The sequence below is a fragment of the Salmo trutta genome, chromosome 5, assembly GCF_901001165.1.
Source record: "Salmo trutta chromosome 5, fSalTru1.1, whole genome shotgun sequence".
Classification (NCBI taxonomy): Eukaryota; Metazoa; Chordata; class Actinopteri; order Salmoniformes; family Salmonidae; genus Salmo; species Salmo trutta.
The window spans coordinates 20,876,055-20,888,870 of record NC_042961.1 but is presented as its reverse complement, the minus strand read 5'-3'; the positions used below and the strand labels follow the sequence as shown (position 1 = coordinate 20,888,870).

The 12,816-nt window shown below is 38.7% G+C and overlaps 1 protein-coding gene across 1 annotated transcript in view; it reads right to left on the bottom strand.

Moving 5' to 3' along the window:
* The window catches only part of LOC115193839 (V-type proton ATPase subunit B, brain isoform), a 46,664-nt gene extending 34,368 nt beyond the window's left edge, over positions 1–12,296 (bottom strand). Inside the window, exon 1 of the mRNA XM_029752911.1 lies at positions 12,102–12,296. Coding sequence (XP_029608771.1) covers positions 12,102–12,207 — 106 coding nt within the window. The 5' untranslated portion in view covers positions 12,208–12,296. The remainder of the gene's footprint in view (positions 1–12,101) is intronic.
* Positions 12,297–12,816: the final 520 nt, after the last annotated feature.

Sequence of the window (12,816 nt, the reverse complement as noted above, 5' to 3'; positions counted from 1 at the left end):
GTCTGGTTCATCCTTGGGAGCAATTTCAAAACGCCTGAAAGTACCATGGTCATCTGTACAAACAATAGTACGCAAGTATAAACACCATGAGACCACGCAACCGTCATACCGCTCAGGAAGGAGACGCGTTCTGTCTCCTAGAGATGAACGTACTTTGGTGCGAAAAGTGCAAATCAATCCCAGAACAACAGCAAAAGGACCTTGTGAAGATGCTGGAGGAAACAGGTACAAAAGTATCTATAGCCACAGTAAAACTAGTCCTATATCGACATAACCTGAAAAGGCTGCTCAACAAGGAAGAAGCCACTGTTCCAAAACCGCCATAAAAAGGCGAGACTACGGTTTACAACTGCACATGGGGGTAAAGATCATACTTTTTGGAGAAATGTCCTCTGGTCTGATGAAACAAAAATAGAACTGTTTGGCCATAATGACCATCGTTATGTTTGGAGGAAAAAGGGTGAGGCTTGCAATCCGAAGAACACCATCCCAACCGTGAAGCACAGGGGTGGCAGCATCATGTTGTGGGGGTGCTTTGCTGCAGGAGGGTCTGGTGTACTTCACAAAATAGATGGCATCATGAGAATTAGAAATGATGTGGATATATTGATGCAACATCTCAAGACATCAGTCAGGAAGTTAAAGCTTGGTTGCAAATGGGTCTTCCAAATGGAAAATGACCCCAAGCATACTTCCAAAGTTGTGGCAAAATGGCTTCAGGACAACAAAGTCAAGGTATTGGAGTGGCCATCACAAAGCCCTGACCTCAATCCCATAGAAAATGTGTGGTCAGAACTGAAAAGGCGTGTGCGAGCAAGGAGGCCTACAAACCTGACTCAGTTACACCAGCTCTGTCAGGAGGAATGGGCCAAAATTCACCCAACTTATTGTTGGAAGCTTGTGGATGGCTACCTGAAACGTTTGACCCAAATTAAACAATTAAAAGGCAATGCTACCAAATACGAATTGAGTGTATGTAAACTTCTGACCCACTGGGAATGTGATGAAAGAAATAAAAGATTAAATAAATCACTCTCAACTATAATTCTGACATTTCACATTCTTAAAATAAAGTGGTGATCCTAACTGACCTAAGACAGGGAATTTTTACTAGGATTAAATGTCAGGAATTGTGAATAGCTTAGTTTAAATGTATTTGGCTAAGGTGTATGTAAACTTCTGACTTCAACTGTAATTGGGGACCCCTCGACTACGCTATGGATGCAAGGACTGACCATCCATGACATCATAATTCGTTTTAACAATGCTTTTAGGCTACACAGCGCTTGTTTACATTTACTTTGTTTACAAACATTGGAGACAGGTAGCCTTGCTCAGGGGTCTTAAAAAGAGAGGTCCTTTAAAAAAAATGAAACGTGACGAGCTAGTCATTTCTTTCTAGCTTTAAAATAGGCACATCTTTCTCCTCTCACCTGAAACTCTTCTTCAGGTCCTTAATGTACAAGAGAAAGTAGTGCAGTAGTAGTGTTGTAGTATTTTCTGTCAATATACCTGGTAAAACACACTCAACTATAATTCTGACATTTCACATTCTTAAAATAAAGTGGTGATCCTAACTGTCCTAAGACAGGGAATTTTTACTAGGATTAAATGTCAGGAAATGTGAAAAACTGAGTTTAAATGTATTTAGCTAAGGTGTATGTACACTTCTCACTTCAACTGTACTTGATAAAAAAATAAAATCAGAAGGAAACCGATAGTAATTCATTATAGATCATATTTCATAGAAATCTGGAAACAGCTACTTTAAACCTGGTACACCAGGTGGATACAATTAGTTATCAGGTAGAACAGAATACTGCTGGTTCTCTGGATAGTAGGGGTGATTAAGTCATACAAGGATCATGATGGCGGTGTTCAAATATGACAGTTCCAAAGATTAGCCCAAGTACTGTAGACAGGCATTAACATACCTTTGTCAAAATACCTTAACTATCCTCATTAGGCTAACTGTTTTTAAATGGTGCCATTTCGACAAGATGTTGACCTAATTGTTTAACAATTCAAACCTTCAGGCTGGTGGTAGAAAATAAACCTATTTCTTCCACAGCGCAAATAAAAGACTGACACTGCTAAACTGAATTAAAGCAACCTTCAGATAAAATCTCAATTGCTTCTAAAACCAGTGTAAGAGATCACAAATGGAAACCAATTTATAAAAATACACTACCGTTCAAAAGTTTGGGGTCACTTAGAAATGTCCTTGTTTTTGAAAGAAAAGCTCATTTTTTGTCCATTAAAATATCATCAAATTGATCAGAAATACAGTGTAGACATTGTTAATGTTGTAAATGACTATTTTAGCTGGAAACGGCAGATTTTTCATGGAATATCTACATAGGCGTACAGAGGCCCATTATCAGCAATCATCACTCCTGTGTTCCAATGGCACGTTGTGTTAGCTAATCCAAGTTTATCATTTTAAAAAGGCTAATTGATCATTAGAAAACCCTTTTGCAATTATGTTAGCACAGCTGAAAACTGCAGTCCTGATTAAAGAAGCAATAAACCTGGCCTTCTTTGGACAAGTTGGGTATCTGGAGCATCAGCATTTGTGGGTTCGATTACAGGCTCAAAATGGCCATAAACAAAGACTTTCTTCTGAAACTCGTCCGTCTATTCTTCTTCTGAGAAATGAAGGATATTCCATGCGAGAAATTGCCATGAAAATGAAGATCTCATACAACGCTGTGTACTACTCCCTTCACAGAACAGCGAAAACTGGCTTTAACCAGAATAGAATGAGTGTGAGGCCCCAGTGAACAACTGCGCAATAGGACAAGTACATTAGTGTCTAGTTTGAGTAACAGATGCCTCACAAGTCCTCAACTGACAGCGTCATTAAATAGTACCCGCAAAACACCAGTCTCAACGTCAACAGTGAAGAGGCGACCCCAGGATGCTGGCCTTCTAGGCAGAGTTGCAAAGAAAAAGCCATCTCAGACTGGCCAATAAAAATAAAATATTAAGATGGGCAAAAGAACACAGACACTGGACAGAGGAACTCTGCCTAGAAGGCCAGCATCCCGGAGTCGCCTCTTCACTGTTGACATTCAGACTGGTGTTTAGCGGGTACTATTTAATGAAGCTGCCAGTTGAGGACTTGTGAGGAGTCTGTAACTAGACACTAATGTACTTGTCCTCTTGCTCAGTTGTGCACCGGGGCCTCCCACTCTTTCTATTCTAGTTAGAGACAGTTTGCACTGTTCTGTGAAGGGAGTAATACACAGTGTTGTACGAGATCTTCAGTTTCTTGGCAATTTCTCACATGGAATAGCCTTCATGTCTCAGAACAAGAATAGACTGACGAGTTTTAGAAGCAAGTTATGTTTCTGGCCATTTTGAGCCTGTAATCGAAAACACAAATGTTGATGCTCCAGATACTCAACTAGTCCAAAGGCCAGTTTTATTGCTTCTTTAAATCAGCACAACAGTTTTCAGCTATGCTAACAATTGCAATTGGGTTTTCTAATGATCAATTAGAAAACCCTTTTGGATTAGCTAAAACAACGTGCCATTGGAACACAGGAGTGATGGTTGCTGATAATGGGCCTCTGTACGCCTATGTAGATATTCCATAACAAAATCCGCCGTTTACAGCTACAATAGTAATTTACAACATTAACAATGTCTACACTGTATTTCTGATCAATTTGATGTTATTTTAAATGGACTTTTTTTTTTGCTTTTCTTTCAAAAACAAGGACATTTCTAAGTGACCACAAACTTTTGAACCATAGAATATACACTATGGTACAAGGACAGCTGAGCAGGATTATTTTTGATGAATAAGGAATTGAATAGCCTAATCAGCCTGCTTCCTGAAAACACTGTTAATGCTATAAAAGCCTGCATACAGGCATTGGCATGTTACAGACTTTGTAAATAATTTGTTGAAATGGCAGAAACTCAATATGTATATAAAAAACAAAAGTGTCACATTTCTGAGAAGCCAAATTTAAAACCAAATAGAATGTCACATGTATAGAGGGGGGGAGGAAATGCATGTCTGTTGAAATATTACAACAGTGATCATAAAGGTAAGCACGCACATGATTCAAACACAGGTATCAATTAGTATGAATAGGTTACATTGATAAAAGTCATTTACAGGGGCATTGACAAAAAAAAATGGGGATGCTGTCCAATTTGCCAGTACCTCCTACTCACCACTGTTTCTAACATACAGCTCTTCTAACAATGCTCCTCGTAGTGATGACAACCCCATCAAATGGGCATGCTTTTAACATTGCAGGTAGATGGCCCCAAAATGGAAAAAGGACTCCCCACCTGACTGCATTGATTGGGAAGCATGTAATCAGGCTCGGACCAGGGGAGAATTGGCTAGCAGGGTGGGAACACTAATCTGTGGGGTAGTTTTGCTGGTGGGGAGCATACTGATGGGGGACACCTATACAGAGAGGCAGCTGGTTAACCCCAGAGCCCATCTGCAAAGGTGGTGCATTTATAACAGATTGAAACAAGAAGGATGCCACAGCAACAGTTAAGAGCCATTTGCAGGGGCGAGAAGCATTTCGTCATTCTCTTGGTAGCCTAACCTGTCTAGAGATGGCTCAGTTTGGGTCCCTCATTGTCGGCAGTAGCAAAGGAAGGTTGAATTCAATTCAATTTCAGTCATGAAATGCACTGAATATTTGCTAAGTAAATTATAGTACTTTCCATTCTAACAAATTCTAGTAATTCACTGGGTAATTTAAAAGGGTAGCCACTTACTGTATGTTGTATCTGAAAAGGGGAAATCACTATTCTGATCTTGGAGGAAGTGATCAATGGAGCAACAGAGGAGATTTCTTGACATGGAAAATAAACTGGCCTCTCACTTCTCCATAAGGCTCACTACAGTCTAAGGAAGACGTGAAGAAATGTAAAAAACACCAAGCTAAGGAAATGTCTCAACTCGGATTGATTTCTTCTCATACAAATGCAAAAATAAATGTGGCATGTTCATTTTCTTTCATGTTAAGACAAACATCCACAGAAAGTATTTATTTCTCTGACAAGCCAGTTGCTTAAATACTTGCAGAGACAAATAATGAACACTATAGAATTGTTCAAAGAAATAAGTTTAGGACAGGTTTTGTACATTGAAAATGATTTCTACGTACCATCTGGAGGCATTTGCTTATCATTAGCCTACTACATCATTACAAAGAAATAGTCTGCCTTGTGCAATGCCTTTATAACACTGACTGTGTCCAACTAAAACAATGGGAAGCCATCCACTGGGTTAATTACCTTTGTCTCATGTCAATTTCAACAAAGGACCTTTATACAATTAAAGTCAAAGACTTGCTGTACACCTCTGTTTATTTCTCCTCCATTTCATAGAATATTTTCAGTGCCTCGCTCAGACGCCTGTTGATTCACTTTTGTACCGCAAAGCATTGGTACATTGTGATCCTATAGCCTAGGTTGCATTCATATAGCTACCCCAGGAAAATTGTTTATTTGAACCAAGTCTCTGAAAGTACAGGTTATGGGCTACCCACCAACCTCTCCCAATAAAGTTGGGTCTATGGCACGCATGGTACTGCAAAGATGCCAACTCATTACTATGATGGAACGCAAGATGTTCAATGCGTAGCATCTTAAATTATACATGAAAAGGGTGTTTGTCACTATTTTCATACCAGTTTCAAACATTTTTAAAAAAGAAGAAAAACAGGACGCCTTCTTATGAAAAACATGTGCAAGCTCATGCACCATTAAAATAACAGAGAGAAGGCTAAACTGCTTTCTAAAATATTATTTGTTGAAATTGCTGCCCGGACTATGAGCATGCATTGAATGGCGGCTGTTCAGTATGATGTTGGATGAAAATGAAAAATGGTTCAATCTGGCATGCCTACATTAGAGGGGACATTTGAAAAGTAGGATGGGAGGGAAATAGGGTTATAACGCAAAGCAGCATCTTCGCCTTAGCTTTCAGATGGCCTCTGCTCCATTAAGTAATTTCCTTCCAGTTTGCTAAGAGGCTTTTAGTCCATGCTTTCCTCTGATACTCAAGGAAAAATACCACCTGGCTAGCTCTATGATAGGACATGTTTGAGGTGTAAATTAATGAGGGACAGTGAAGAACATCAGTGAGATATAGACAAAGAGGCAATGTGAGGTACCGTCTACATGTAACTGCCAAAATAAAAGGAACCACTTCAGTAAATCAGGGACACAAAGTATTTTGAAAGCAGGTTCTTCCACACAGGTGTGGTTCCTGAGTTAATTAAGCAATTAACACCCCATCATGCTTTAAAAGGTCATGTATAAAAATGCCGGGTTGCCAATTATTATGGCTACCATGGCTGGAAGAGGAGATCTCTGTGACTTTGAAAGAGGGGTCTCAAAGGAGCATGGGGGTTTAAAAAGTGTGTGTCAGTCACCAGATCTCAACCCGATTGAACACTTACGGGCGATTCTGGACTGGCGCCTGCAAGAGCATTTTCCACCACCATCAACAAAACACCAAATGATAGAATTTATCATGGAAGAATGTTGTCACATCCCTCCAATAGAGTTCCAGACACTTGTAAAATCTAGGCCAAGGCACATTGAAGCTGTTCTGGCTATTAAGACACGCATGTTGGTGTTTCCTTTATTTTGTTAGTTACCTGTATTTCTTATGCAAAGGTAAATATCAATCAGAGCTTATTATTGTAACCTAAATATAGTGTCTGACCAGCACATGGAATATTTGTCTTTAGGCTAAAAACGTTTGGACAAAATCTCATATTGAAACTGTATTTCCAGCTATTGTCTACAGCAGAAATATTGTGTACGTTGTAAGACCTTAAAATGTCCTGAAAACCTGTCTGTACAAGAAACATACATATTTAAATACATCTTCAAGAAAGGTTCTTCTTTGATTTAGATCAGAAATATCAACTAAGGCCTAGTTTGTTGTCGTGAACATAGTCCTCTCCTCAAATAAGACTCCCTCCCTGCCTTCCAATACTTTCCTTTGTGGTCTTAAATATATTGAAGAGGTGTATTTCAGTTAATCAAGGCTAGGGGAAGCAAGACCAAATCTACCAAGAAACAAGTTTAGGATTAACAAAGGGTGAGGCAGGCTTCAGGTAGTGGAAAACTGATGAAAAATGGTAGTAAGAAACGATAAGTCATTTCCCAACAGCCAATGAGGGCAAGATTCCAATTAGGAAATTAGAACCATCACAAAGGCTAAAACTTTGTGATAATCATAAAATGCCCAGGGTGGGACATTAACTTTTTGGTCCACCAGCCACTGTTGTTAGATGAAAAAAATATATATATATTTATCTGAGTGGCTGGTAGATTTGACGAGCCAAAATATTTTTGGCATAATTACACCAAAAATCACAAGTACCGGATGAGCATGCTTGTTTCTAAGATAAAAAATATATTACTAGTAAGAAGTAAATGTTGTATATTGCTCAATTCAATTTAATTTTTGTGACCCAAATCTTATAACCAATATGCTAAAAGTTATAATTTAGACAATAGTAAAAACAGATAAACAACTGAACATCAAGAATCAACTGCCTGCCCTGCCACAAAATGCTGTGAAACAGCTTATTTATTATTATTATTATTATTATTATTATTATTATTATTATTTCACAGCTCAAATGCTGACATTTTTTACAAGGAGTACATAAGTTCATATTTAGGTGCGCACAAATACCATAAAATTAAACGCCGAATCTGAAATAGCTGCCTGTCCCTTTTAATAGCCAGGCAACGGCACACATTTCAGCAAATAAACACCCGTTTTAAATAAACATTGGGTCTAAATCAATTGCTTACGAGGTTACCATGAATGTTTACAAGGTTTATTTACATTAAATAATTCAGTAATGACTGGTAAAAAAAAAAAAAAATAGGCCACTGAGAACTTCTAGTTAACTGGCAAAAAGCTTTATTTTTTATTTTGAATAGAGGCATACTAAGACAAAAGAAACATGACAGTGTGTAAATGATCACACAGTGCAGGAAATAAAGACATTGAAATGCTGGTAGTGAATGCAGGAATTAAACAATTACCTAAAAAAATGAGCAAAAGCTGTGTGCATTAAGGAAATGGACACCTGGCTCAAATGGAAGCCTGTCTTCTAAGCGCCTTTTGTTCAGTGATTTAAGCAAATAAATGCCTGGGCTATTACTTGAAGCTTAAAGGTACATTTATGAGCACAAATAAATTATTTTCGTGTTTTAATGATAAGAAATGACTAAAAGTTCATGAATAAAAGGTTTTTGGAGTGTTCCATGGTCAATCAAGCACAACGTACTCACAAAAATAGGAGTCAGTCAGGTGAGACATTTTCAGCTGCCCCTTTAAGGGGAGGGCCTTTACCATGGTAATGGCACTCCGTGTCTTTCAGAGACTGGAATCTCTGTTGTAGAAAACGAACTAATATTGGAAAACAACCTAGCATGTGAACAAAACGATGCAACTAGCCAAGAAGCACAAGGACCGATAGTAGGTCTTTCAGGTCAAGTCAACCAACATTTGGGCTTTGGATTAAAAAAATAGGTTTTAAATGTTCCCGAATTCTGTTTGACCACCCGCCAACGTGACTGGTGAAAAGGACATTCTTACCTGCCAATGCCAAAATCTACCTGCATTTGGCGGGTGTTCATTTCCCTTGAAAAAGAAAATGAGCCACACGCAATAATTTAATAACCTAATGACCAACATTTTGACAGACAAGCTGTCTTCATCAGGGTATAACAAACACTGCGGGCCACTAGTTTATATAGTGTCAAAGGACACACAGGTGTCTGTAATCATGGCCGGGTGTGGCTTGATAACATTGGTTAATTTACAGATATAAATATTACATATAAAACACAAATGGATAGCATACGATCATAGATACAATTTGGCTACATAGGCCTACAAACATTTACAATGAATAGCAACATCACAAGAATGGCACAAGGTGTTCATTTCCCACCCTGAAAGTGCCACTTAAAATGGATCATGAACAATTGCCGCTTTCCATCATAAACTAACATACATGTACACTCACTAGCCAGTTTATTAGGTACACCCATCTAGTACCGGGTCAGACCCCCCTTTGCCTCCAGAACCGCCTGAATTCTTTGTGACATTCTTCAAAGTGTCAGAAAGTTCCACAGGGATGTTGGTCTATGCTGATACGATGGCATCACGCAGTTGCTGCAGATTGGACATCGGTACATTCATGCTGCTAACAACCCGTTCCATCTCATCCCAAAGATGCTCTATAGAATTGAGGTCTGGGAACTGCTCATGCCACTCAAGTAAACTTAACTCTCATGTTCCAGGCGACGTTTTTCCACTCCTCAATTGTCCAGTGTTGCTGATCGCGTGCCCACTGGAGCCGCATCTTCTTGTTTTCAGCTGATGGAACCCGGTGTGGTCATCTGCTGCAATAGCCCATCCGTGACAAGGAATGACGAGTTGTGCGTTCCGAGATGTCGTTCTGCGCCAATATGTCTGTTTTTGGACCGCCTGTTTGCTGGCAAAATTCTTGCTATTCTCCTTCAACCTCTTATCAACGAGCTATTTTCACTCACAGGACTGCCGCTGAATGGATGTTTTTTGTTCCTTGTAAATTCTAGACACTGCGTGTGAAAAGCCCAGGAGGGTGGCCATTTCTAAGATACTGGATCCAGCGCGCCGGGCACCGACAATCATACAACACTCAGTCGCTTAGGTCACTCGTTTTGCTCATTATGCTGCTTCTTGTCCTTTACAGAGATGTACATAGGTATACTCCTTTGTTATGTTGACAGGCAGGCCTATGGGCTACCATTTTATGTTCAAACTCAAAACATACAATATATGCCTACATCAAATGTCCTTCCACATATGTCACCAAGAGCAGATAGAGGCTGAATTCAGACGACAATATGGTTCTAAAGTCCTGCCTTTAGCCGGAATCAGACAGCCGATTCCACACCACAGCTGGATGTTGGCCATGCCTATTTTCACACCCTGGTGAAGAAAAGATGGCTGAAAGGCACCCTCTTCCCAATACACCACTGTTAAAAGGCCTCCGAGATGGAGGCATATCACAGATGGATGGTGACTCCATTAACTGTTCCTTGAAATAATAACATGGGGATATGATTTCTCTACATGTTCTCTTTCATATAAACCTGTATGAATTATTTTGGCCGCTGCTGAAGTGTTTAAACAAATAGTTTTTACTTTAAATGTATGAATCTGAGCTGCAAAAGGAGACTATTAGCTAAGGATGCTAATTAGAAATTTAGCAACATTAAATTCTATGCAGACAGGTATTTTGTACTGACAAGCAAAAGTCATTACAAGCTCCAGTTTAATTGATAAAGCTGGTCTTAATTTGTTATTATTAATCTGAGTACGTTGATAATGCTAACGTTAGTCAAATTTTCCAATTGCTGATGGCTAGGCCACATCTTGGGAGCCAATTTCATTCCTACAATCCGGTGCCTTTTGGACCTCAACTTCTGGAGGGAAAAATAATATCATTTTTCATTTTTTGTATTCTATCAGAAAAAGGGACATGTTTGACTTTCAGAAAAACATATTGGCTCACTCAGGCAGTTAAACCCCTGTTAGGTGCATAAGGTGCATAATCACATACAGTCACTGCATATTCCTAACATGGTGGAACCTAACAAGGTGGAAATGTGGAGACAAAATTATCCATAGCTCTGTGGGTGATTGAGATTAAGATAGTATAATGGTAAATACTTGAGGATTTGAACTTCTATATTAAATGCATTTTTGAATTTGATTAATTTTCTCTATAATTTAGCCTAAGAGGGTGGAAATGTATGAGTGAGACAGACTAGCATCATGAAACATGTAAAAACATAAAATCGAGTGTTAATATTTATTTAGCTTTGCACCATTGTTTTCTCAACAAACAATGACACTTCCTGAATGTGATGTCATTGTGGAAAGGGGCCGTTTACTTAAAAGGAGAATTAATACAAACTAAAAGGGTGGAAAGTGATATCAGGGACTCAGAACATGTTAAATACAATATTCATGAAAAAAATGTTTTTTGATGAGAGATTTTAAATGTTGTATTATTTGATGGCTTTTATTTCATGTAGAAGTTGATGAATAACATCCTTGGACATGGAAAAAAACAAACACGTACATCCAATGAAAGCAAATAAAGTGTTCAAAATGCAAAAAATTCCCTTTCAAGATCCATATTTTTGTGTTAAGGTAAAGGACACCTGAAATTGTATTTGAATCTTTTTAGACTCCACATTTTACACTAAATAAGGGGGACATGAAAGGCACCACACACTAGGAAAGACCCTTACATTTATATTTTAGAATGGGGCATCGACTGGCTATTAGTTTTACTCTTTGCAATGTCAGTCAAACATGTTTAAAGATATGTATGTAAATTATTGCTAGGATAGGGAATGAATCAATTAAAAATGAATGTATGCATGACACATCCTCTCCTGCAGCCGCTCACGTGATTACGTCACGAGTGGGATAATCGACCCATCTGTTACTATTCATGTCTTCCTATCATTTCCACACCACAATACAATTAGCTAGCTACCTAGATAGTTACAATTTCAAAGAAATGCAGCAGCGTATTAAAAAAAAGTAGCTAAAGCCGTTGAATGTGTGACACGATATATTTCGCTACCGTTTCACGGTTATTCAGTCAGGAACAGTCAGCTGACGATAGTTGAATTTGCTTAAACTAGCTAGCTAATTTTCGCATGACACTTGATTTAGTCCAACAGAGTACATAGCTTTAAACATATGCATGTAACGATTATTAAACTCTGATTATAGAATTGCATATAACATACAAGCAAAGATGATTTAGACTTCTGCAAAACAGCTCCGCGTACTGTACAGGTTTGCTAACGAGCTAATGCTAACAATTGGGCCCATAAGCTAATGTTAGCTTGCTAGCTAGTCATTTCACTCCTTTTCGCATTTTACTTATGTCGCCTACAGTGATAGTCGGTCAAGTTTTATATTAGATATTTCACAGACACTAAGTTTTTGTTTTCTCGCTAACGTTACCAAGCTATGGAAAAATCAACATTTGTTCTGACTAGGTACGTACTCAGCCTTGGTTGTGAGATGTAGTTTCTGGTCACAGCCTGTGTGTGTGTCCTTGCCGCAGCAGGTCCGTTGATGTCCATTGTCCTGTTTCCCACCAATGTTGCCATGGTTAAATTAACGAAACTCACTGGTTACCTGCTACGTTACAGTGTGCTGTGATGCTATTAAATGACACTGCGCTGGCGGCTAGTCATATGACTTTGGAAACCGGATGTTTGGGATTCCACTAGTTACTACAAACGCAAAGTCAAAATTGTCTATAGCAAAACATTTATGAAATAAATGGCTTATTGGTCTGAATTTAAGGTTAGGCTTATGCATAAGGTTTATCATTGTCGTTAGGTTTAAAATCTAGATGTTATGAAGATGAATTGTATAAATAGACGGGGTTTATGACTTTGTGGCTGTGGTAATTAGTGACGACGGGCTGTTTGAGTGTACAGGAAGACAAGGTCTTCAGTTGGATGCGCACGCCGCTGTTTATCAATTAGATGCGCATGCCTCAGCGCAATCATCTTTCTGAGTGTACAGTGAATATGGGATAGCCTACAAGACCGATCCTATGCTATGTAATCATATTAACACGACACTCAACCGATTAATTGGAGGAAATAGGTGAACATTTTCACACACACACTTAATAGATTTCATAATGCCAAATGAAAATGTGATTATCTAGATTGTCTTTCACAGCACATGTGGGGATTGCATTTCAG